Source organism: Pelobates fuscus, chromosome 4 (assembly GCF_036172605.1).
Source record: "Pelobates fuscus isolate aPelFus1 chromosome 4, aPelFus1.pri, whole genome shotgun sequence".
Lineage (NCBI taxonomy): Eukaryota > Metazoa > Chordata > Amphibia > Anura > Pelobatidae > Pelobates > Pelobates fuscus.
The window spans coordinates 56,913,302-56,938,690 of record NC_086320.1 but is presented as its reverse complement, the minus strand read 5'-3'; the positions used below and the strand labels follow the sequence as shown (position 1 = coordinate 56,938,690).

Here is a 25,389-nt window from a genome sequence, read left to right as displayed (position 1 = left end):
TAAAATGCAAAAATGAGGAAATCTGAGCAATGTCGAGCTTCTTGCAGGAATTGCACTTATAGCAATAACTATTTAAATAGGATTGTTCTCCTTGCTGGACTCAAATATAAGGCTTCTGTTACAGTGTATGTCAGATAAAGATAAAGGAGCACTATAGTGTTAGGAATACACAGCTATATTCCTGATGCTATAATGTCCCTCTGCCACCGCCTCCGCCCCGCAGCTGTCAATAAAAAAAACCAAACTTTAAAACACTTACCTGGTAGACAGTCACTAGATGCAGTCTTAACCCCTTAAGGACACATGACGTGTGTGACACGTCATTATTCCATTTTATTCCAGAAGTTTGGTCCTTAAGGGGTTTTAAAGGGACACTATAGGCACTCAGACCACGTCAGCTGATTAAAGCGGTCTAGATGCACTGGTCCTGTACCTCTTAGTTCTGCAATGTAAATCATTGCAGTTTTTGAGAAACTGCAATGGTTACCTTGCATGACTAAGACGGCCTCTAGTGGCTGTCAATTAGACAGGCACTAGTTGCACTTCCTATTTCCTAACAGACTTTTGGTCGCCTGATGCTGGACATCCTCACGCTCTGCATGAAGACATCCATCATCAGAGAAATCCTCATAGGTTGTTTTTAACCCTTCAAATGCCAAATGGTAGGGGAGGGGGTGCGAGTGAGCGTAAGGAATACAACTTTGTGTTCCTTAACATATAGAATCCCTTTAACCCTGCAATATAAACATTGCAGTTTATCTAAAGTGGAATTTTTTTTATTATTTTTTTTACTTTAAGGGTTAAAGGGAATGGGACACTGCACCAATACCACTTTAATGATATGAAGTGGTCTGGGTGCCTATAGTGTTCCGTTAAGATGCATGCTAAAGGGTTTTACTCAAAGTCCAGTGATTCTCTTTAAAGGAACAGTGTAGTAGATATACCTCTAAAGAAAATATGCATTAAATTTGTTTTGCATTTTTTTTTTTTTTTTTGGAGGGGGTTCTTGGCATGTGATAGCGCCAGCTCTACAATATGCAAGACTTTCTGTGGCTCTAATCACAGACTTCTCAATGTCATTCATTACAGCCAATTGAGAAGTCATTGCAAGGCAGGTACTCTGGTCAATTGGCTGCCTCTTGAGTTTAGCCCCACTGAGCTAAGTTACCAGGAAGTAACAGCACTGGCTGTCCGACAGCTGGGAAGTTATGTGAAGGTTCTTTTATAAAAGTGCACATTTCTATTGAATCCGCACTTTTATAAAAATGAAACAAAGAGGACACCCTCTTCACACATAAAGCTCTTAAGCAAGATACTGTAATTTGTGTGGTTGGAGTGTTCCTTTTAACGTTTCCACTGAAAGAGGAGGTTTGTGTTGGGGGGGTACATGGCTGGGATAAACATTTATAAAATGAGAACATCATAGAAAATCACCAATTTTTGTTTTTTGAGACACAAAAAAAGAGCAGAGAAATTGAGTGAAAACTGATTTCCTTATTTCTGTTGTAGACATTTGGCCTTATATTGAGCTTGCAAAAGAAAAAGAGATCCTAGGACAAAATGTCCAGGATCCACGGGTAGGATATATCAGAGTGAAATGCTACTGATAAAAACCATAAATGTATTAATCATCATAAACATAAACAAAAAAATAAAAAAACACACACACATTACCCCATAAAGAAGAAACAATGAAGCTCAAAGGGCTAGGAGAGGAAAACCAAATAGAGGGGCAATACCAGAGGTTAAGTACTCCTATATGACATATGTGTCACCTATGAACAGAATATAAATATCTGTAAAGCCTATAATGTCTATAATGGAGACAAAGTGGATCTCCCTAATGTACAGTAAATCAGTGGTAGAATCCTAAATGGAATAACATCCACACTATAAAGACATGAGGCTAAACCTGCAAACCCTCTGATCCCAAATGTAGCAAACTCAAGGAATAGCAGAACTATTGCTAAACACAGATAAACAGCTGTTAGGAAGCAATCCCCACTGCACTGTTGCACATATTAGCCAAAGACTATCCACTGCTATTCCTATGTGTAAAGCTATAAGATCATAGAGAAGGCTAAGTCCCTTACTAAGCTATGTTTAATTACGGCTTCAATTCCCCATAAAATAAACAAATAAAGAAACACCCCAAACAGTGCTAAAAATAAAGGTGCTGTGGATTAAAAAAAAATCATCATAATAAGCCTAACGCGTTTCGGCGCTTAAACGAGCGCCTTTCTCAAAGGCTATCAATGAGGACACTGACCTGAGTGTGTCTTTATACCTAGAACATTGTAGTGGAGAGCCAATCCGCTGGGCAGTAGGCGGCGTTTCTTTTTCACGCCCCCCAGATCAGAGTGGATAATACCTTCTATCAATCATCCGATAATGGACCAATCGGGTTAAAATGGGCGGGGCTTAATGCCGATAACGCAATCAAATGTATATTGTGTTGCTATAGACACCCACTCGCATCCTACATACATAGGATGATGTCCTAGGCAACAGAGCCTAATAACTCAATTAACACTGACCACAGCAAACATTCACATAGTGATATAATAGGCAACCAAGCACAATGTCTCCATTAACACAGAACAACTTATAATAGAGACCTAGAGATAAAACGTATGCCTACAGTCCCCTGGTATTGGACAATATATGGTACTATGTATTGTAATAGAAAGGTTCAACAGCCTTAAGAATTACAGTGAACCATAGATTACCACCGACAGGAGTGAATATGACATGTCTTATCTAGGTTAAAGAATGACATGTACAATATCTTGAGGCAGGTTAATTTAGAATCACAGTGTTAGCTTGCTATAACAGTTTATATATAGATAGATAGGAGATAATAGAATTTATATACAGCAATATCGGACGTCATCTCTTAGATTAAAGAGAATAGCGTAGACAAATATGTAGATATGGATATATAGACTGGCCCAGTAATACAATGTAACGAAATATTGTCCTCAGCGGTCCATGGTTATGATGCAATTCCTAGAACGGTATGGGTAGTAACACGTAAACTAATATATACTCATTAAGATATGGGTTAAGATTCAATAAAGGGGGTAAACGGAAAGCCTTCATTGAGGCCGTTTGGAGACAGCGTCCAGCTTGTGAATAACCTCTGGTATTGCCCCTCTATTTGGTTTTCCTCTCCTAGCCTTTTGAGCTTCATTGTTTCCTCTTTATGGGGTAATGTGTGTGTGTTTTATATTTTTTTGTTTTTGTTTATGATGATTAATAAAGTTATGTTTTTTTTTGTTTTTTTTTATCAATAACAGTCTACTCCGATATATCCTACCCGTGGATCCTGGACATTTTGTCCTAGGAAGATCTCTTTTTCCTTTTTCTTTTGCAAGTTTATATTTAGGGTTACCCCCTTTTGGGATATTTTCAGGACACACTTCATAGTCCCTGTTTTAGGGATATTTCTGCTTTTTTCTTATATTGAGCTTGAACCCCAAACTCCGGTGTGTTGAAGATGTGGTTGGCACCTCAGACAACTTTCCTTCATGCCTGTGGTAGCCATTATATCACGCACGTGTAACTTGTAATGGGTGGTCCAGCAAACCATGAAATGGTGACTCCGTGTGAAAGTGAGGAATAGTTTGCGTTTTCTAGTCCTGCATTCTCATTCCATCGTCACGCATTTCACATTTTTATGCAAACAGCAGAAAATGGATCACGAGTAAAAGAGCTTAACAAATAAACTATCTTTTCATGTTTTCTTTCTAAAAGATAGTTCGTCCCACGTGGGCTCTGTTATTTAAAAAAAAAAAGAAAAAAAAAGCGTCGGACAACAGTTTTTCTTTTTTATACAAACAACTGCACACAGCTACATTGAGTGTTATGCCATGTGTACCTATAAACAATCTTAAGTTGAATCTTATCTCTTCATCTTTTTTTTCTACTGAATAATTATCTTCTAATTGACCGTTGTTGAGCCAGACTTTCTTCTTTGTCTTGTCCTTGAATACCATTTAATTGAAGTTATCATGCCAGCCATCAGCTTATTTTACCAATACGGTATAATTTAGCCCACGCCATATGGAACCACTAGCCATGTTTCCTAAAGTGAATGCTTGGAAAATCTTACATACATATGTTAAGAGTACACATCCTTTCCTCATTAGTCGGAAAGTAGAGCGATTTTGGCACAGTTTCTATGTGGAAGCATTGTGCTTCTTTTATATGGATTTTGTTTTTAGCCTTTGATGACACTGTTTATAATAGGAAGTATCTAATAAGTAAAGCATTTTGTCTAATGTGTTGCCAGTGTGTTTAATATATGCCCGGAGGTCTGAAATACTATCTTCTTCACTGCAGTAATATGCATTTAATTCTCTAAAAGCAGAAGGTCGATCTTTTTAAAAGAGGCTCAAAGTACATTTTCAAATCGAGTAATTTAAAACATCTGGATTACGGGTACAGGAGTAATGTACAGTTGTTTTTTATGGTTTAATCATGGTCATGTTAATGCACACCAGTAGCTAATTAAAGAAAACTTTTATTGTTTGTTTTAAGTGGGATATATATATGGAATTGCGCATATATTGAGGCCTCGTACAAAGATCTGTAAACAACAACCACCTGACACTTTGATGTAACAGGATGGTCATTTATGGCAGATCAATTGAGGTTCAGTTTAATTTATTTAATACTTTTTTTTTTTTTTTTTTACTGCTGTGTTGTTTGTTTTTTTGAGCTGGGCAATTCATGTCTCAAATATATAATCCCGCGGGAGGCAACTGTGTTTATTAAACAGGTGATCACTCGCCATACTTAAAGGGACATTCCAAAACAGGGAGAGCAGTCTGGTTTTGAATGCTTAATGTAGATAATGTATTAAAAATATGCCTAATATTTCCAAAACAGGCTATGATTAGTAGCAGGCAAATCCATCTTATTCCAGATAGTGGATCTAGCTACCAATCAGGAACTTCTCATTCTGAATTCTGTTTTTATGAACCCCTACTAATATCCATTTATTCTATAGCTTTGTGAATAAGCTTCTAATTACTCATGTTCAGCTCTGGCTCTCTCCTATGCTAACGACAGAAGGGGAGTGATGTGCCGGAGCATGAGCTTACCAAACGCATCTTGGCGACAAAGAAGGATGTTAAACTTCCACCTTTGACGTCAGTGGGAGAGAGGGCAGATCACTACAGTTGCAAGTCAGTCTTTGCAAAGACAGTGACAGGGATCTTCTTGTAAGTAACGAGCGTAGATTGCTATGGTCCTTTGAGTGATCCTTTAATCCTGTTCAGTGTTGAGCTCATTGTTTCCATAATGAAATATTATCTTTTAGTATGCTTAAATAATCTCATATGAATGCAGATTTTGCTGTCTAATGGAGCATGACTACAATAAACCAGGCTGAATATTCCTTCCTCTGCACCTTTGGTTAAACAATTCAAACAACGATATTGGATGTCTACTTATGTTTGCAATTTGACATCCACAATGTCCAGCTGTTTAGGCAGAATCTGGGTTATTTGGGTGGTCCCTAGCTAGGTTCAGATACTAGTTTTTGTGTTTTGTTGAACTAGCGTGTGTATTTTGGATTTATAGTTGCTTGCTGGCCCCTGGCATAAATGGTGAATTCACATTCATCTGTTTCTGACAACATTAACTCCTTAATAAACAATGGTTACCAGGTGTAGGCAACCCTTTGGCATTCCAGGGGTGGTGAACTACATCACCCCTGATGCTTTGCCAGCCTTAATAGCATTATGGGAGATGTAGTCCACAACTTCTGGAGTGTCGAAGGGCTTCCCATGAGTTAGGCAAATCCCTTACGTTGTCCAGGCATGTTGATAGTCATGTGAGGTTATACAGGTCAAAATTATATAGACTGATGCCTGCATGAAATACATATTGCAATTGAGTTGCCAAGCTGATTCCATGTCCTGTCAAATAGTCGAGAACTGGAAGTCCAAAGACAAATTGAGGAAGTAAAGTATAGTTTGTGCAGTTTGCCCAGCTTGGAGTGCTAGTAGAGTTGTTGCAATTCTTAGATTAATGAATATTATTGAGATTAACTAACTATGTAGAAGAGACATTATGGCTAGCTGAGTAAGAGGTCCTATGCTGTGCTACGTAGGCAGTGTCACAGGAATCTCCACATTAATTAACTCTATTCTATTTATTTATTGTCTTGATTTAAAATTTGGAGCTAGGCTTGTGTCATAAATCTTCATTGAACAAAATATTCCATTTGGAAGCAATGATTCCATAGTTTGAATAAAGCAATAGTTTGGCAGAGTAGAGGGTTTGAACATTAAAAAGTTTCATTTTATTAAGTACAGTATTTTGGGGGGGAGAATGTTTTATAATTCTGATCCTCTACCCTTCTGTACATCTGGTTACATCTAGCAGAACTCACTGTTACTCATTATTCCCTATTATAAAGGTAGGACTTTTTTTTTTTTTTTTTTAAATCAACTTTTATCTATTTGGCTCAGTGGGTCAAGAAATCCCTCACACATTCTCCATTCTTTTCCCTATGGTTACCCAGTGCAGATAAGGAAAGTGAACACATGTCAATTCGTCAATTTATTTTAACTTTTAAAGATATATATATATATATAGATGTTGAGAAAGGCCCAAACGTCGGTCACAGCAATTCTAGTCGGTCACAGCAATTCTAGTAATTCTAGCAAATATTTTTGGTTGATTAAATGAGGATTATTTCAGGTGCTGAGAGCTCCTATTTTTGTTTAATATATTTATATACTGTGTTGGAAGCACCAAGGCATATGCAAGTAAGGTAGCTAGTATTTGTTCTATATATATATTCAGAATAAAAACATGACCATAGTTAACATACACCAGATGACCATACGTAATCTAATGCCTAACACTGTTGCTAGAACAAAGTGATACTCTGTAATCCAATCTATCTGCTTACAAATTATTCTAATATTTGTTTTTGGTTTTTAATATTAGTCTGTACAATGCAGAGTATCATAAATAGAAAAAGGTCTTGACAGTTCTTTTATCACAAAAACAAACATTTGTTGGTTGGTAATCTCCTTTGTGTTATATATTTCACTGTTTTTAGTATACATGCTCATGTACTGCTATATTCTTAGTAATGTGTTGCTTCTCTTGTATTGTAGTCTTCTAAACAAGAACAACAGAAGCCAGATGTCACTGATGGTTGTGGAGTTGACACCTCGTCTCGTTATAGTGGCGCTCAGGACAGTGGCATTGGCAGCGACAGTGTGAAGATACGAATAGTTCAAATTGAACAACAAAGTGGCACCAGTCATCACAGAATTGCCCGGCCATCCAAGCAATCCTCGATCGTAAAAAATCTGAACTTCATACCCTTTGATATATTTGTGACAGCCAGTCGCATATCTGTGATGACCTACTCATGCTCTGCAATGCCTAGAGTAAAAAATGTTGTTAGTGATGGTGACAAACTAGGAAAAGGTTTGTTAAACATTTCAAGCTCTGAAGCAGATGGAGCCCCAGAAAAGTCTGTTCAACCCTGCATCTCCACACTCACCGCAGAAGATCTGTTGGCTAGTAGCACACCTTCTCCTAACAGTGGGAAAACTGGAATCCTTTCCCTTGAGCGTCTCCATGCATCTACAAGGTCTTCGGCTCGGCAAGCACTGGGCATCACAATTGTTCGCCAGCCTGGACGAAGAGGGACTGGTGACTTACAGCTGAACCCTTTTCTGCACCTCGTTGTGTCCCAGCCTTCTTTGCTTGTGAGTTTTCATCACAGGAAGCAGAAAGTTGAGATGTCCATGTTCGATGCACTTCTCAAAGGAGTAGACCCACAGTACAGATGTGCAGGTAAGAATTTCAATGCAATTCTCATTCAAAGAGAACACCAACACTCTTATCACACTGTCAAACTGTCTAAATATATATATATATATATATATATATATATATATATATATATAATTAATTGAGTTTGATGATGGTTCAGTGGGTATAACTAATATGAAGGGCAAACAACTCAGAGGAGCTTGTGAAGATCTCTCCTTTGCTGCTTTTCACTGGGGTTTCATGAGCCAGCCCGGAACAAGACTTCTTGGCTGGGTAATATCAGTTTTTTTTTGCAGATTTATATACACAGAATGTCATTCAATGGCTATGAGTGCCCTGCTAATGCTTTCAGCCAATGACTGTCCGATGGGATTGGCATCTGCAGCTCTGAAGAAGCCAGATGTCATTCAGCCAGCAGGACAGGATGCTCGGTGCCTGGCATGGCCCACGTAAGCCATTGCAAAATGGTTAGCATTGTTACTGGGAAACAGCTCCAGAGAGCTCCTAGCATTATACAAAAGATAGCAGGCAATAGTGGTTATGGTGCAAAGAGTAACTTTCAGATAAAAAAATAAAAGATCAGGCACACCATGTTATATCCAGTGTTTAACAAGGAAACATAGAAACCTTTCAACTAACACATCAGTCTATCTCAAGCTTCAAATAAATGTTCAAAATTGCCAAAATAAAAGTGACTATAAGTGAGTATAAACTTTTTTTACAAATTGATATTTAATTGTGAGTCTTAATGCGCTTCATGTGTTGTAGAAATACCAGGTAATGAGCATTACAGACAGAGGCAAACTATAAAAATAATGAACTGGGAAATGTAAAGTCTGATCTGTGTTCTGATTGGCTACCTTTTATAAGCCAATCAGAATCTATAGAATTAAGAACCACAATATATATAAATGTAAAAATTGTGAATCGGAACCAAAACATTTTAGGAAGATTATCATGAATGATAACTCTGTCAGTATAAATTACACATTTCCAAAGCAATAGACATAAAAATGTGCAAACTTCATAACTTTTACTTAAAACATAACTTCATGAACGTTATTGTTCTGGTAACTGAATTAAAGTTGAACTTTACCAGAGACAAAAACTACTGTTTCGAGTTGCCCAGGACATACTTGAAAACGAGAGAAATCTCAATGTATCTTTCCTGGTCAAATATTTTATAAATAAATAATATGGTTATAAGCTAGTTTTACATTTTGAAGGAAACTGATACAGTTTACTTTGAAAAGTTGTATTTTTCTTTTTTTTCTTTTTTTTTTTCTTTACAGTACTGGAAATTATTTTTAAGTCCCAAACAAACCATTTGAGTTACTAATTGGCATATAACCATTAATCTTACACCTTATATGAATATTTAGCATCTACAGAGATGTGAAAAAGATTAGCAATTTGCAATGAGAAAAAAAACAGCTCATATGTTTTTCGTTACAAGTTCTAGGGTTTTAAAAGAAGATTTAACTTATCCTATTCAAAATAATACAGTAACCTAATATGCGGGCTTTAAAAGCTTGAGGAAGCAAATGGTTCACAAAGGATAAAGAGATTTGATTCACAACTACATTACTTTAAAAATAACATTTTCTTAGCAGATTATCCTGTGAGAGTAGGGCATCCAGTTATTATTATTTTCTTTCCATTTTTAGGGTAAATTCTCCATGTAGTGGAGAATTTCCGCCTTTAAAAACTCAGGATATCCACAGCTGTATGAAATAATTGACAGTTTACTTTGCTGTTACACCTGGGGCAAAGCAGAAAAAAAATTATTGGCTAGTTTTGATTTATTTCCTTCAACTCCTTCATCCAATCATGGGTCTCGCCAACTCCCCTCATCCCTTTGGTGTGACTTTCCAGTCCCGCTCACCCACTTTCCCTTGCCCCAACCACTTTGTGTGTCTTTCCATTCCCCTAACCTCCTTTTGTGTCTTTCCCATCCCCCTAACCCCCTTGAGTGTATTTTCTGTCCTCCAAACCTACTTGTGTCTTTTCTGTCCTCCTCAAACCATTGTCTTTCTTGTCCCCTCACGAGTCCTTGTCCTTTGCACAACCTTGTGCATCTTTGCAGCCCCCCTCTATTCCCCACTCCTCCTGTGTCTCTCCAGCACACCCTTGAGTGTCTTGTGTAAACTTTCTGTAAAAAAAAACAGTCCCTGGTGCTCTCATTGCTATCCAGATTGGACAGAAATGCATAATGTAAATTGTTGTTTCCATTTTATTAGTGTGATTTAAGAGGGCTGGTCTGTAGATGCTGGGGATTTTTTTTTTTTTTTATTGTCAACCACTACAAAACATCTTGGCAAAAACACAAGGGACATCACTTATAGACATATTGTGCCATAACCATTGCAGTGATCTGTAGCAGTGCTTAGAGTGTCTCTTTATGTGAGTTTCAAATTGCATGAAAATGGCTCAGGTACCTAATATGTCCTTTAGCCAATGCTTTGCCAGTATTACTTCTAGAGTTCTGGCATTGTTAAAATGTATTATAAATACCTTGGTGGCGTTCATACCCCCTTTTTTGCCACCTCATCCTTGAATTCGCTTTCAAACACAAATAAACCTACCTCAAATCAGCATGGTGCCCAGTCTACCAATAGTCCAATTACTTGACACTACGGGGCTACACAGGCATACGCCTCTCTCAAGATCACACGAGTATGCACCAACGTCAAATTGCATTACGATCATCAGGACTCATATACTCAGTTACGACCCTTCAGCATTTTCAGGTTATGCTAGTAGTATGTAGCACTGGGCCTTTAATGCCTGGTTTAGCCCACCCACCGCTCCCCCTTTCTAACCATTTATTTGGTGGGCCTTCTTTATTTACAGACCTACCCGAACGTCGGTTCCGGCACACCACAACCAACTTGTACCACATCCTACTTATAATATTATCAATACTATTACTCAACTTATTGTCCCCGACTACAATAAAAAAAAAAAAATATATATATATATATATATATATATATGTATACATACATATCTATATCTAAAATTAAATGCTATGGGTGGTATGTTTATTCCTCATTCTTGGGTCCTCTACCAGAGACCTGGGAGTTTGAGGGTTCTGCACAGTATCTTGGCTGTTCATAGAACTGCACTCTTCTGGACAGCGATCTCAGATGTCCCACCTGGAATCTGTAGAAGCCACTCCCCCAACTTGGGAGTCACAGCACGAGTGCTTCTATCACAACTGGGACTACTACTGCCTTCCACATCCTTTCTAGTTCTTCTTTTAGTCCTTGGTATTTATCCACCTTCTCATGTTCCTTCTTCCTGATTTTATAGTCCAGGGAGAGGCAACCTTCGGCACTCCAGATGTTGTGGACTGCATCCCCCATAATTCACTTACACCCATAATGCTAGCAAAGCATTATGGGAGGTGTAGTCCAAAACATCTGGAGTGCGAAGGATGCCTATGCCTGTTATAGTCACTGGGTATTGCCAAATCCACCACAACTGCAGTCTTTCGTTCCTTGTCTACCACCACGATGTCTGGTTGGTTGGCTAGCACTTGCTTGTCTGTCTGGATCTTGAAGTCCCACAAGATCTTAGCCCTGTCATTCTCAACTACCCTCTGTGGTATCTCCCATCTGGAGTTAGGCGGGTCCAATCCATATTTTGTGCAGATGTTTCAGTACACAGTCCCAGCAACTTGGTTGTGTCTCTCCGTGTATGCTGTTCCTGCTAACATCTTGCATCCGGCTACTAGGTGCTGGACTGCCTCAGAAGCCTCTTTGCACAGTCTGCACCTTGGGTCTTGTCTGGTGTGGTAGACTCCAGCTTCTATTGATCTGGTGCTGAGTGCCTGCTCCCGTGCTGCTAAGATTATAGGATTAGTGCCTCACTGCTGTCTTTCAGTCCTGCCTTTTCTAACCACTGGTAGGATTTTGTAATGTGAGCCACATCCACTATCTGCCGGTGGTACAGCCCATGGAGAGGTTTGTCTTGCCAAGGAACCTTCTCTTTTTCTGCATCCTCCATCTGTGGATGTCTGAGGCATTCCCATAGCAGTTCATCTTTGGGAGCCATCTTCGTGATGTACTTGTGGATGCTCTGTGGATGCAGGTGTACAGTCCCTGGGTGATGGATTTCGGTTTGAATCCTCCATTTATAGTGAGTAGTTTCCTGGTCTTGACATCCATGGTGACCAGGTTATTGTTCCAGCTGGGTACCTTATGACCGGTAGGGCATATGTGTTGATGGCTTGGATCTTGTTCCTACCATTGAGCTGGGACTTCAGGACCTGTCTGACTCTTTGGAGGTACTTGATGTTGCTATCCTCCTTGCCTCTTCCTCATGGTTGCCAGACGTTTGTGGTACCCCCAGGTACTTGTAGCTGTTGTCTACATCTTCTATTTGGCCTTGTGGAACTTCAACACCTTCTATTTTGATCATCTTCCCTCTTTTTGCTATCATCCGCCCGCACTCTAGTCCGAACGACATTCCGATGTCCTTGCTGTATATCCTAGTTAGGTGCCCACTCCTTCTATTCTGGTAAAAGCCAGTTTATGCTGTTCTTTGAAGGGAGTAGTACACAAGTTTATTGTCAATTTGTCACATGGCACAGCCTAATTTCTAAGAACAAGAATAGACTAACACGTTTCAGTAGAAATTTCTTAATTTCTGGCCATTTTGAGCATGTAAACGAACCCAAAATTGCTGAGATACTCAACTAATTACTCCAATATTGGCCATCATCACTACAGTTTTCAGCTGTACTAACATAATTTGAAAAGGGTTTTCTAATGATCAGTTAGCCTTTTTAAATTATAAACTTGGATTAGCAAACAAAACGTGCCATCAGAACACAGAACAAATGGTTGCTGATAATGGGCCTCTCTATGTAGATATCCCATTAAAAATGAGCCATTATTGCATCATCATATTTTGCAGAATAATCATCCTTGAAGCATCATACGTACGTGCAGGCTACAAACTTTACTTAGCATAAGGTGGGTGTGATTTTACACCCAAACTGGTAAATTTCGGAGGTTTGGAAAAGAACGTTCTAACACTAACGTTGTCATCTCAGAGGTTTCTGTATTCTGTTTCCAAATGATCCCAAGCAAGTCTGCAGGCTAGTTTAGAGTAGCAACGTATGTAACAGGCTTTCTATGGTGCCATGGTTAAACATTACTGGTATCCACTGAATGCAGTATACAGTATATCACTGTTTTGTTTATCTTTCTTGTATCAGTCTAATAAACACCATGGCATCCTTCGGTGCCCTGGCCACTAGCCCTTCTAGACAAACTACAATATATAAATATAAGTTTTGTTTCCTTAAATGTTATCCTATGCATCTCTGACCAAGGTCCAGCGTTCCCATCGAAAAATCGTTATCCAAACTCATCTGCATGTTTATATACAGCTTAACAGCCAGGAATGCAAACACTTCTCCCCACCCACAGCGGCTCTGTGGATCCATCTTTGATGATTTGTATCTGCCCGTTATGCCTGTTTCAACTTAATATTAGATTTAAGCAGATTGAGGTGTTTTGTTCATTCGCACTAGAAGAGAAACGTACCCTTTGCCCTATAATTTAAACAGGTCGTTGAATTCCCCAGATAATGATCCCAGAGACATCTTGTGCATGGCTGACAGTTAACACATGTACTGTACTTCCACGTGTGGGATCTGGTCGTAAAACACATAACTCCAGGAGCAGACAGTCCTTCTTTTATCTATCGTACTGACAAATACACCTTTCTTAAAAGTGTGTCTACTTAATTGAAGTGTGTCAGCAAAATAAGGCAATGTTATCACACGCACAGTATATTTATTTATAAAATATTTTACCAGGATGGATACATTGAGATTTCTCTTGTTTTCAAGTATGTGCTGGGTCCACAAAACATTTGATTTTGTGATACTGTGTGGATTTTTTGTTGCATAGAATTATCTAATTGCAAAGTGTATGTGATCTCAGGGTTAATATTCAGTGTGGAACGCAAACAACTATTTACAAAAGGCAAGTTTGTTTATTTCGGATGCATTTTCACTTCGGTTAGCTATTAGTATCAGCCGACTAGATGGGCCGAATGGTTCTTATCTGCCGTCACATTCTATGTTTCTATGTTTCTATGTTTCAGCCGAATCGCTTTCATACTTTGGTCATTTCTTCTACTGACAAATAGCAACTCCGTTTTTACGGGGTTATTCGCTAGCTGACATTAATTCAAAGTGAATTTAACATTTAAGACCACGTGGAAATAAAAATTCCAATTCAGCTATGTCTCTAGTTCGGCTACTTTAGCTTTGAGTTTGAAATTTACTTAGAATTCCTGAAAATTTCCACTTTAGTGAAATGTCATTTTTTTAGTCAAGATCGTTTACAGAAACATCTTTTGCGTTAAGACATAGCGACGTCATCATTTTAAGTTATAATCCTTTGGTTTCAGCTAAGGTTGTTTGTTGTATAAATGCACAGCATGTGTGGATACTAATGCTAAATATGGCAGCTGGAATGACTGTGGCCCCAAACGCTCCATGGTTTAATAGTATTTGGAGGGAGGTGGAGAGGGGGCGAGGGATTGGGGAAGGTATCTCGGAACCATTGATCACAGCTTGATTCAAGCCTACGAGGATGCTAGTTATTGTCCGTCAGAAAAAAGATTGTGTGCTTTGATTTTTTTTTTTTTTTATGCACACTTTTTAAGTTTTTTGATGTTCTACCTTTAATCACAGAGTAGGCAGCTTTTTTTGGCAGTCAGTCTTGGCCATGGGTAGGAGCTTGTGAATTATGCCACATTCTGCACATGGAACTTCAGATGAACTCATAATAATGTGACTCCTACAGAGATAGGTTCTGTTCCCAAACTTACTACTGTTATTTTTTGTTTTATGGAGGTCTAAAGGGAGTCTCAGAAGCGGTTTACAATTGCACATCCACTTTGGTGTCTAATGGCTCTCAGTGCCCATATGCAGAAAGAACTAATGCAATGCTTTAATTTACGGTTTGTTGATTTGTTCCTCTAACAATCTCAGCCTTTGTAGGAATGCATTTTTTTGTCATTATTACTCCCTTTTTTAAAGCCTTAATTGTTTAAGTGTATCTGTCATGGAACACGTATCGTTCAAATGAAAAAGGAAAACAATTTAGTGTATATTATGTACCAGCAAAATTGTCAGCAATGCAATTTTAAGTAAAAACGAACAATTGAAAGCGGATATTAGGAGAACCTGATTCTAGCCTAGTTCATGCTCTGTATCACAGCAACTACAACGCATGCACTGCAGATGCTGTGATAATCCCTCTAGCGCAGGGGTAGGCAACCTACGGCACTAGTGCCATGCACGGCACTCAAGGTGTCTTTGCACGGCACTCAAGGCTGCTAGAGCCAAACAGGCTCTGGCCTATCAGGAGTCCCAGTGAAACTTCAGATATCTGCTAATACGAAAAGGTGGTGAAGGACAATCCTCAATTTATATATTGCAGCACGTAGAGGAAGTGACCTCAGATCACTTCCTCCCAGCACTTGTGAATGGGAATCCACACTGTGGTAGAGCAGCCCACAGCGGATATTGCAGCTCCTGCCCTTCACCTGTACCTGGCCAGCCTGGTCTCCATTGGAACCTAGGGAAGCCACCCACACTGCTAGATATACACAGAAATGCACAATAACCCTCCCCTCATACAAATAATATGAATAGCCCACAAACATACTCACAATCCGCACATACGTAAGCCGCTAACAATCCACATACATGCACACAACCTCTCACATGCAATACCCCAAACAGCCCCCACACATACACACACTACCAAACACACAATGTGACATATCTCTCCACACACACAATTCCACAAGCAGTCCCCATACACAGTCCACATTCATAGGTACACGATACCACAAACTACTCCTGAACCTATACAATATAACAGCTCATATACGCACAAATACAAAGACACAAAGCAATTATAATATAAAAAACACAAGTAGAATACGGCAGCATACAGACCTCAATTTAAAAAATAGGACCGGCACGCTACGGGACATCACAATCCTATATCGGCACAGTGCTGCTAAAAGGTTGCCTACCCCTGCTCTAGCGTCTCACACTCTGTTAGGGGAATATAGTGGGACAGACATCACTCCGTTCAGATACTATGTCCTGGCAATAAAGCCTATGCTTCGCCACGATGGACAAGTTGCTCCATGTTTGAGATATCTTTCCCAAACATTGCTAATCTTTTAAGAGAAGGGTGGGAGGTAGAAGGAAACTAGCGTGGCTGTTGCATAAATATAAAACCATCAAACCACGAATAATGCTGTTCTTTTCTTCATTTCTGGTCTATTTCTCTTTAAATAATAAGACAAGTAAGGACTACTTTGCCATGTGTATTTTTTCTACGTTTTGCAATCTTGACAAAGGATGGAGCTTAAGACAAACTCTGCTATCTTGACCGAGGACGTTGTGTTTGCCTCAAGCTCCACCCTTTGTCAAGATTATTAGGTGTAAGAAAAATACATAAGTGAAAGTAGTCCTTACTTGTCTTATGTTTTAAAGAGAAATAGATCGGACATAAAGAAAAAGAAGAACAGATTTTGAAAGAGGAAGAGAAGAGGAAACAATTGGAAAACAATTGTTGCTTTCCCAAGTTTTGCAAATTTGAAAGGAACCTAATGGCATGTTTACGAATGTAGCGTCCTAAAAATGCCTCCAGGATGTAAAAATGTTTGTATGGCATTATAATACAGTGTGTAAAGTTCTGCCAAACATCTGTACTATACCGTGCTTTGTAGGTGGCGGATGCAGCCTGCAGTGAATCTCTGTAGTGTACTTGTGCTCTAATCAGCTCCCCAGCTGTTACAAAGTAGTAATGCCATTTTATGCAGGTGTGACCTAGTGCCTACTCTGTGCAGAGCTTACCGAATGAAGCTGCAGCTCCTGGGATTTATAACAAACAATAATGCATTATAGGATGCCATTGGCAAGTTTGCATGCAGTTGCCTACATCAGTTACAGCACTATTGTGGAGAAGGCTTAAACTATCTTCAGTTTAATGTGTATGTTCCCTGCCTAACGAAATTCTCTGTTAAACAAAACACATTCCAGCATATAATAACCTACGGTATACCCCATAGGTAATTGATTCTCTCTGTGGACGATGCTGATTATTACTTATCCGGCGGTGTCTTCTATAGTCTAACGGTAAACATGGCATTGATTTGTAGCTAAATAAAGTACACATGCAGCAGCTTCAGGTGTGTCTGCAGAACGTTGCTGCAAACCATAAGTGGCATCCAACCCCATCTAAAATAACCCTGAATCGTCTTATCCTTCCTTAATACGGTCATTGCTAACACATACAGCCTGGGTAAGCTCTCGGAGAAGGACAGCATGCAGCCTTTTAAATAGTAGATAAAACAAATCAAGGCTTCCTACCATACCCAGAAACTATCCATTCCTTTTACTTTGAAACGTACCAGATCCTTTTTTTTATCTTAATTGTTTTTGGTTTCCTGTACTCTGTCGTCATATTCACCCTATACGGAGTAACAGTTGAGTGAATGCGTTTTCTCACTGCGTTTATTCATTTTGTTGGAACTTTGTTCTCTCAGTGAATGCGTCCTTTACTGTGAGCAATGTGTACGGTGTTACGCTGGCCTAGAGAATGCAATGAGCAGGACCCAAGATGTTTATTAAAGAATATATCATTATTATAGTGGCAAGATTGTTTTTATAATATTTTTTTTGTCATATGGATAGCATACGTGTGTGTATACACAAAACTCAGTTTACTGACCTCATTTTATTCAAACATGGTGGTTTGGGTAACGTAAAGAGATACATTGATTGAATGGGGTCTATGGTAACTAGGTACCTTGGAGTACTCTCCCATTGTCCGAGTTAGGTTTCATTAGACCACGGGCAAACGTCAGCACTCCAGATGTTGTAGACTACATCTCCCAAAATGCTTTTGCAGCCAAAAGCTTGCGGGCAAGTTTCCTACCCCTGCATTAGACCCTTGTTTAACAAATAGTTTGGGGTAATGTCAAATAACTTTTTATGGCCTCTTCCTATCACCCGTGTTCTCCAATGTGGACTTGCCCCGGACTGATAGTCACGTTTTTCCACTCATAACCCATTATGGAAGCAGTTCCCAATATCACCATACCATAGGAGAAACAAAACCGTTCTTCTTTCCCCATGCCTTTGCTCTTTAATCTGCTTTTCAAAAGCTTCAAAGCTAATAATGAGTTTGTCCCACGGAGTTACAGTCACAGAACTGAGTGAGACTACATCTTCTGTAGCACTGCTTAACTCAATGGTTCTGCTCTTGCTTGGAGCTTTTAGGAATTCTAGAAGATTGTTGTGTAACTGCCTGTTGCCCAGCCATGCACCAGGTAATGGGATTACCAAAACATCTCTGTGCACTTCAATAAGCACATTCAAAAACAGGTTTCTCCTGTTATGTGAAGCATTTCTGGAGTTTGAATCTGCTTACGAAAAATAGTATATAGCGCCAACATATTCCACAGCGCTGTACAAGAGGGGGAAAAAAACAAGTATTTCATTCTGACAAAATAATACGTATGACATACGGGAGTAGTAGGTGAAGAGGGAACGGTCCAAACGAGCTGACAATCTAAAAACCAGTATCTATGTTAAATGAAAATAATAGTATAGGGTGACGAGCAAGGTCTACTAAAATGGTGTTATGTTCACAAGGCAAAAAAAATTGGAACTGGTTTCCAGGGGAGAATACATATTAAATATGGGCAAGAGAAAGGCTGGCATGTAATATGATAAAATTCTGCTCCAGTAAAAGGGTGGTGGATATATTCATATTCATTTACTCAACAAATCGTATGTAGCATTCTCGCCCATATGGTCGTGTAGGATGCAGTGCAATAAGATGACAACAGACGTAGTGGTTGATACAGTTTTACATTGCCAGAATAGGCTGAGAGGTCTTCTGGACTGTAAACAAGTGCATCAAGTGTGGTCAAACTGCAACAATGCATTCCGATTTTACACAAGGATTTCACAAAGTAGAGGATTCGGAGAATTCACAAAGCACTGGTTTAACTAAAATGTGGCTCTGAACACATCCTGCATGTGGAGGGTTAGAGCTAGTTAATAAAGAAAGTGGGGGGGCATCCTAATGTCCCCTCCTCACTCTAAGGTAGGTTCAGAGGGAGGGGCCCTAATTATACTATTTATAGCTTTCCCCTAAATGTTTACTAGTGATTGGGCAGCCCTCTCAGCAGATAACCAGTTGCTAGTATTGAAAGGTTAGCAGATATACCGATAATAATATGGGGACTTACTGATCCCCATAGGGTTTCATATTTTTTTTAAACTTTTTTTATTGTGGCAATTGGCAAGCAAGCCACCACATAATTAACCTTTGCGCTGCCAAGATTATTTTTTTTAACTACTTGCCCACAGACTGCTAGCGCTGCTAGTGGCCAAATAGTTCAGATTTCTTTGAAATCCGAGCCTGGATTTTGAAGCATCCAGTCCCAGCTTTGAATCATTCATGTCAGGATTTCAGTAGTCAGGCAGTGATCGGTCCGCTTGTAATCTGGATCCAATTTCAAAATCCAGACATTGTTAAACAGTGTGAACAGCGCCCACCTTTTGCAGTCCAAATGGCCCCATTTGCAACTGGATCATTTTGCACCATTCGGTATGGAGCCATTCGGACCTGTGTATTTTTATCATGTTTCCTACATTTATTAAAGAACTCTCTGGCTGAAAAACATGAATAATGTATTTAGAACACCTAAACATAAACACGTAGGGACAGAGAATATAACGAATTAGGCAAAGATCATTTGGATTGAGTTTTCTTGTGATACAAATCCAGAAATGATTTTCCAAATCTTTATTTGACGTTTTGGTTGACGATACTTCAATATACAGGTGGCAAAATGCACCAAAGATCTCGGAATATAAACCATTGGCTGCTGTGCTTCTGAAAAGAATTAAACCGTTTCAAGCAGCAAAGAAATATTAGAAATTAAAGTGTATAATAATAATAATAATAATTGATTTTTCTAGGAAAAAAACACTTATGCAAAATTCTTTTTGCAGAACCATATTGTGTGAGAGAGAGTGTCTGAATTCATCCACAGCCTATGTCTTCTGCTTAGGAGCCCTAATTGGATATAGTTACAGAAAGCAAGCCTTCACTGTGGAATGAGGTTTGATCTTAATATGTATATGCTGGTCTAAGGGCATGGTCAATTGGTTTCAATGTATCATTAGAAATCACATGAGGGTTGTATGACTCACATGATAAAGTCAGAGATACAGAAATTCCAGAGCGGGTTTTAATTGCCCAATTCACATACGGCAGTGATGCAGCATTCCCATATGTTCAGCGTAAACAGGGTGTAACCGAGTTACAGATTGGAAGAGGAATCCTACAATTAAATAATCGCCAGTATAAATAAGTATTTCTAAAGGATTGCAGATTGAGGAGAGTAAGAAAAAATAAATAAAATAAATAAGATAAGTACTTAAACCAGCTATAGCTAACCTACCTTGGCAAAGCAGTCTAATGCATGTTTGTGAGCTACATTTCACAAAGTCGAGCCAAGCTTAGCATTGTGGGAAATGTAGTCCACAAACATTTGCATTGATTTCCTAACCTTCCCCCCCCCACCACCACCACAAATATTTAGCAGATTTATTCTTACATTGCTATAATAAAAAATACTGTGCTCCTCCCCTCTTGATAAGTCTAGTTAAGTTTAGTTTGTTGGAAAGGAAATTCAGCATTTTTTTCTTTTTTCTCCAGTTCAGCTGTGTTCGGCTGAGCACAATAAAAGCAAGGCACCGCAAGGAAAAAAGCCCATGTGATGCAGGACACAAAGGGAAACCCAGGGAGAAAGGTGAACAGGAGGGAAAAAAATAGCACAATAAAACCCTATATGGTTGAGAAACAAATACTTTGACCTTGTATGAGGTTCAGCAGGAAATGATTGCCTCTTTTCTGTTTTTTGATTGGTTGATTTATTTTACTGTTTTGTTAGCAGTGCTCGTTCCTCTAGTGGCTGTCAAACTGTAATAGATTCAGTTATGTAATTTATTTCATGATGCACACTGTGTGTGTGGCCATTGCTTCTCATAGAGGAGCATTGGATTCCAGTCTTGATTTTGGAAGATTGTGTCGATTGCCGAGCATGGTTCCATGTATCCTCAATGCTTCTCTGTGAGAGGCTTTTAAATTGGCCAAAAGCCCCCAGGATTGATGACTTCACGGGAAGATTATTGGGGTATAAAGTGAGGAAACTGTCCTCATTACATGCAATTCTTAAGGCAAGGGGCCCTTTCACAGCTTTTTAGACCATCAGGGCCCTTTCACAGCTCTGTCCTCTACAGTATTTGCAGTTCTAATCCATACTGTAGAGCTCTTTAGTTCAGAATATGTATTTATAGTCGTATTAGTGAGTGTAAGCATTTGTTTGGCAGAGTTAAAAGTCCAATTTGTAGTACATCTACAATTTCCCGCAAAGGTCTCTGTGAACCCTGATCGTCGACCCCAGATAAGTTCATATTCTCCTTCATTTTCTTTAATCTTGTTTAATGGTTTCCAGTTTCATTTTGATATAATCTTCACATCTATTAATATTCTACTATCTAAGCAGGTAGAAACATAGCAACATCGAACGTGACTGCAGATAAGAACCATTCGGCCCAATTTTCTAAATACTTTCATTAGTCCCTGGCCTTATCTTATAGTTAGGTAGTGCTTGGAAGCATAAGACAAATCTAATACAACACACAGGAACAGTTTAAAATAAATAGTTATAATAAATATAAGGGTTATACAGTCGTGTGAATTCTGTCTCAAGTTTCAAAAAAATTGTGGCATACCATTGCAGGTTTGGAGAAACTAAATATTTGCACATTTTTTTACAATTATACATACCCTAATCAGAATAGTAACTCAATCTGTATTCTCAGGGGCAAAAACAATTGGTTTTTTTTTTTAATGTTGGGGGATTTAAAGTACATAATTAATTACCTCTAGAAGGCAGATATTCCCTATAAATAGAGAAAATCTGAAAAGAATAAATAATGCACAAATTATACCTCTATGCAAAAAAAAACAAAAACAAAAAAAACAACGAGCTAGCAAAAGCTATAGGCAAATTAATTTATTTTATTCAAATATTTATACACAAGGCTGGTAATTTGGTATTTTGCTTTCATTTTAGGGACTTTAGAAGTCAAGGTCTTTTCCAAATTATTTTTATGCAAGGTACTTACAGATTTCTAAACATTTATCCGTGCAAACGGTGCCATGGCTTTGAAGTTTCATTTTACCCAACGCTAAGTGGGATGTTGGCATACACAGCCATAGCAGGTTAAATCTTACTAAGTGATGGTTACAAAATCCAACCACAGGAATCTAGAAAACCTTTTTCAGGATGCAATAGGATACATAATATATTTAATGTAATTCGGATTTTATTACAGAGTGTGTTTTTTTTTTACTATCTGATACTGAGGAAAATAGGCAGTTTAATCTTATACACCGCTCAGTAATTCTTCCTATAAAAGGTGAAATGTTTAAACTTTTTCTGCCTCCGTTCCACTCTCGCCATGTTCCTCTTCTCATGATCCCTCTTGTTTACTACGTTTATTATCACTTAGGCGCCAGTCTTGTTAAAACTCCAAAAGACTTTTACTTTGTGATGTTTCCACTGGAAGCTTATCTTACGCTCAAGCTTTGAATTGCAGATTTTATTTTTTTAAATTATATTTGAAAACTACACAGTCACAAGTTCTGATCATTAAATTGTAGCTCTACGCTGTTGCCCGTGGGTTTACATGACACCAGGCCGAGGTATCTGTGCTGTAGGTACAATCCGAGCCCTGCTATAACAGTTCTGGCGTGATTATTTGCTATCATACTAGCAAATTGGAACATCTCTTTGAGCCCCTTCTTCCGTGTTAACCCATAGTGTACTTTCCTCCCCTCCCATAGTGTACTTTCCTCCCCTCCCATAGTGTACTTTCCTCCCCCTCCCCTCCCATAGTGTACTTTGGGAGGGGAGGGGGAGGAAAGTACACTATGGGAGGGGAGGAAAGTACACTATGGGAGGGGAGGAAAGTACACTATGGGAGGGGAGGGGGAGGAAAGTACACTATGGGAGGGGAGGGGGAGGAAAGTACACTATGGGAGGGGAGGGGAGGGGGAGGAAAGTACACTATGGGAGGGGAGGGGAGGGGAGGGGGGAGGGGGAGGAAAGTACACTATGGGAGGGGAGGGGGAGGAAAGTACACTATGGGAGGGGAGGAAAGTACACTATGGGAGGGGAGGGGAGGGGAGGGGGAGGAGGAGGAAAGTACACTATGGGAGGGGAGGGGGAGGAAAGTACACTATGGGAGGGGAGGGGGAGGAAAGTACACTATGGGAGGGGAGGGGGAGGAAAGTACACTATGGAAGGGGAGGGGGAGGAAAGTACACTATGGGAGGGGAGGGGGAGGAAAGTACACTATGGGAGGGGAGGGGAGGGGGAGGAAAGTACACTATGGGAGGGGAGGGGAGGGGGGAGGGGAGGGGGAGGAAAGTACACTATGGGAGGGGAGGGGGAGGAAAGTACACTATGGGAGGGGAGGGGGAGGAAAGTACACTATGGGAGGGGAGGGGGAGGAAAGTACACTATGGGAGGGGAGGGGGAGGAAAGTACACTATGGGAGGGGAGGAAAGTACACTATGGGAGGGGAGGGGGAGGAAAGTACACTATGGGAGGGGATGGGGAGGAAAGCACACTATGGGAGGGGAGGAAAGTACACTATGGAAGGGGAGGGGGAGGAAAGTACACTATGGGAGGGGAGGGGGAGGAAAGTACACTATGGGAGGGGAGGGGGAGGAAAGTACACTATGGGAGGGGAGGGGAGGGGGGAGGGGAGGGGGAGGAAAGTACACTATGGGAGGGGAGGGGGAGGAAAGTACACTATGGGAGGGGAGGAAAGTACACTATGGGAGGGGAGGGGGAGGAAAGTACACTATGGGAGGGGAGGAAAGCACACTATGGGAGGGGAGGGGGAGGAAAGTACACTATGGGAGGGGAGGGGGGGGAGTACACTATGGGAGGGGAGGGGGGGGAGTACACTATGGGAGGGGAGGGGAAGGAAAGTACACTATGGGAGGGGAGGGGGGAAATACTATGGGAGGGGAGGGGGGGAAATACTATGGGAGGGAGGGGGGAAGAATACTATGGGAGGGGAGGGGGGAAGAATACTATGGGAGGGGAAGGGGGAAGAATACTATGGGAGGGGAGGGGGGAGAATACTATGGGAGGGGGGAATACTATGGAAAGGGGGGGACACTATGGGATGAGGGGGGAACACTATGGGATGAGGGGGGGAATACTATGGGAGGGGGGAAATTTCCTGGAATTTCTTTCTAAAAATGAGGTGCGTGTTATACGCCGGTGCGTGTTATACGCCGATAAATACGGTATATAGTATATTATTATAAAATATAAATAAGTAAATAATTAAATATATGTAATTTTATTCTAACTGTATTTTGATATTAATATATAAATACACTTAGAATAAAATGATATATATGTCTATTTATATATACACTCTGTTCCAAATTATTATGCAAATTCTTTTTAAGTGTCACAAAGATTAAATATTTTGTTTTTCAGTTTAACTCATGGATGGCATTGTGTCTCAGGGCTCTTTTGATCACTTTAAACAATCTCAGACACCTGTGATCATTAGATTGCCAGGTGAGCCCAATTTAAGGAAAAACTACTAAAGGAGGGTGTTCCACATTATTAAGCAGAGAACCATTTTCATGCAATATGGGGAAGAAAAAGGATCTCCCTGCTGCCGAAAAGAGTGAAATATTTCAATGCCTTGGACAAGGTATGAAAACATTAGATATTTCACGAAAACTTAAGCATGATCATCGCACTATTAAGAGATTTGTGGATGATTCAGAGCACAGACGGGTTCGTGCAGATAAAGGCACATTGAGGAAGATTTCTGCCAGATCCATGCATCGGATCAAGAGAGCAGCTGCTAAAATACCATTACATAGCAGCAAACAGATATTTGAAGCTGCTGGTGCCTCTGGAGTCCCACGGAAATCAAGGTGTAAAGTCCTCCAGAGTCTTGCAACTGTGCATAAACCTTCTATTTGGCCACCACTAACCAATGCTCACAAGCAGAAAAGGCTGCATTTGGGCAGAAAAATACATGAAGACTAATTTTCAAACAGTCCTGTTCACTGATGAGTGCCGTGCAACCCTGGATGGTCCAGATGGATGGAATAGTGGATGGTTGGTGGACGGCCAACCTGTTCCAACAAGGCTGCGACGTCAGCAAGGCGGTGGTGGAGTCATGTTTTGGTCCGGAATCATAGGAAGAGAGCTGGTCGGCCCCTTTAGGGTCCCCGAAGGTGTAAAGATGACCTCTGCAAAGTATGTGGAGTTTCTGACTGACCACTTTCTTCCCTGGTACAGAAGAAAGAACTATGCTTTCTGTAATAAAATCATCTTCATGCATGACAATGCACCATCTCATACTGCAAAGAATACCTCTGCATCAATGGCTGCTAT

At 39.9% G+C, this 25,389-nt stretch overlaps 1 protein-coding gene across 1 annotated transcript in view; it reads left to right on the top strand.

The window, feature by feature from the left end:
- Nucleotides 1–25,389, top strand: part of VPS13B (vacuolar protein sorting 13 homolog B) — an 843,188-nt gene that overhangs the window by 617,257 nt on the left and 200,542 nt on the right. The window contains exon 34 of the mRNA XM_063451210.1: nucleotides 7,140–7,830. Coding sequence (XP_063307280.1) covers nucleotides 7,140–7,830 — 691 coding nt within the window. The remainder of the gene's footprint in view (nucleotides 1–7,139; nucleotides 7,831–25,389) is intronic.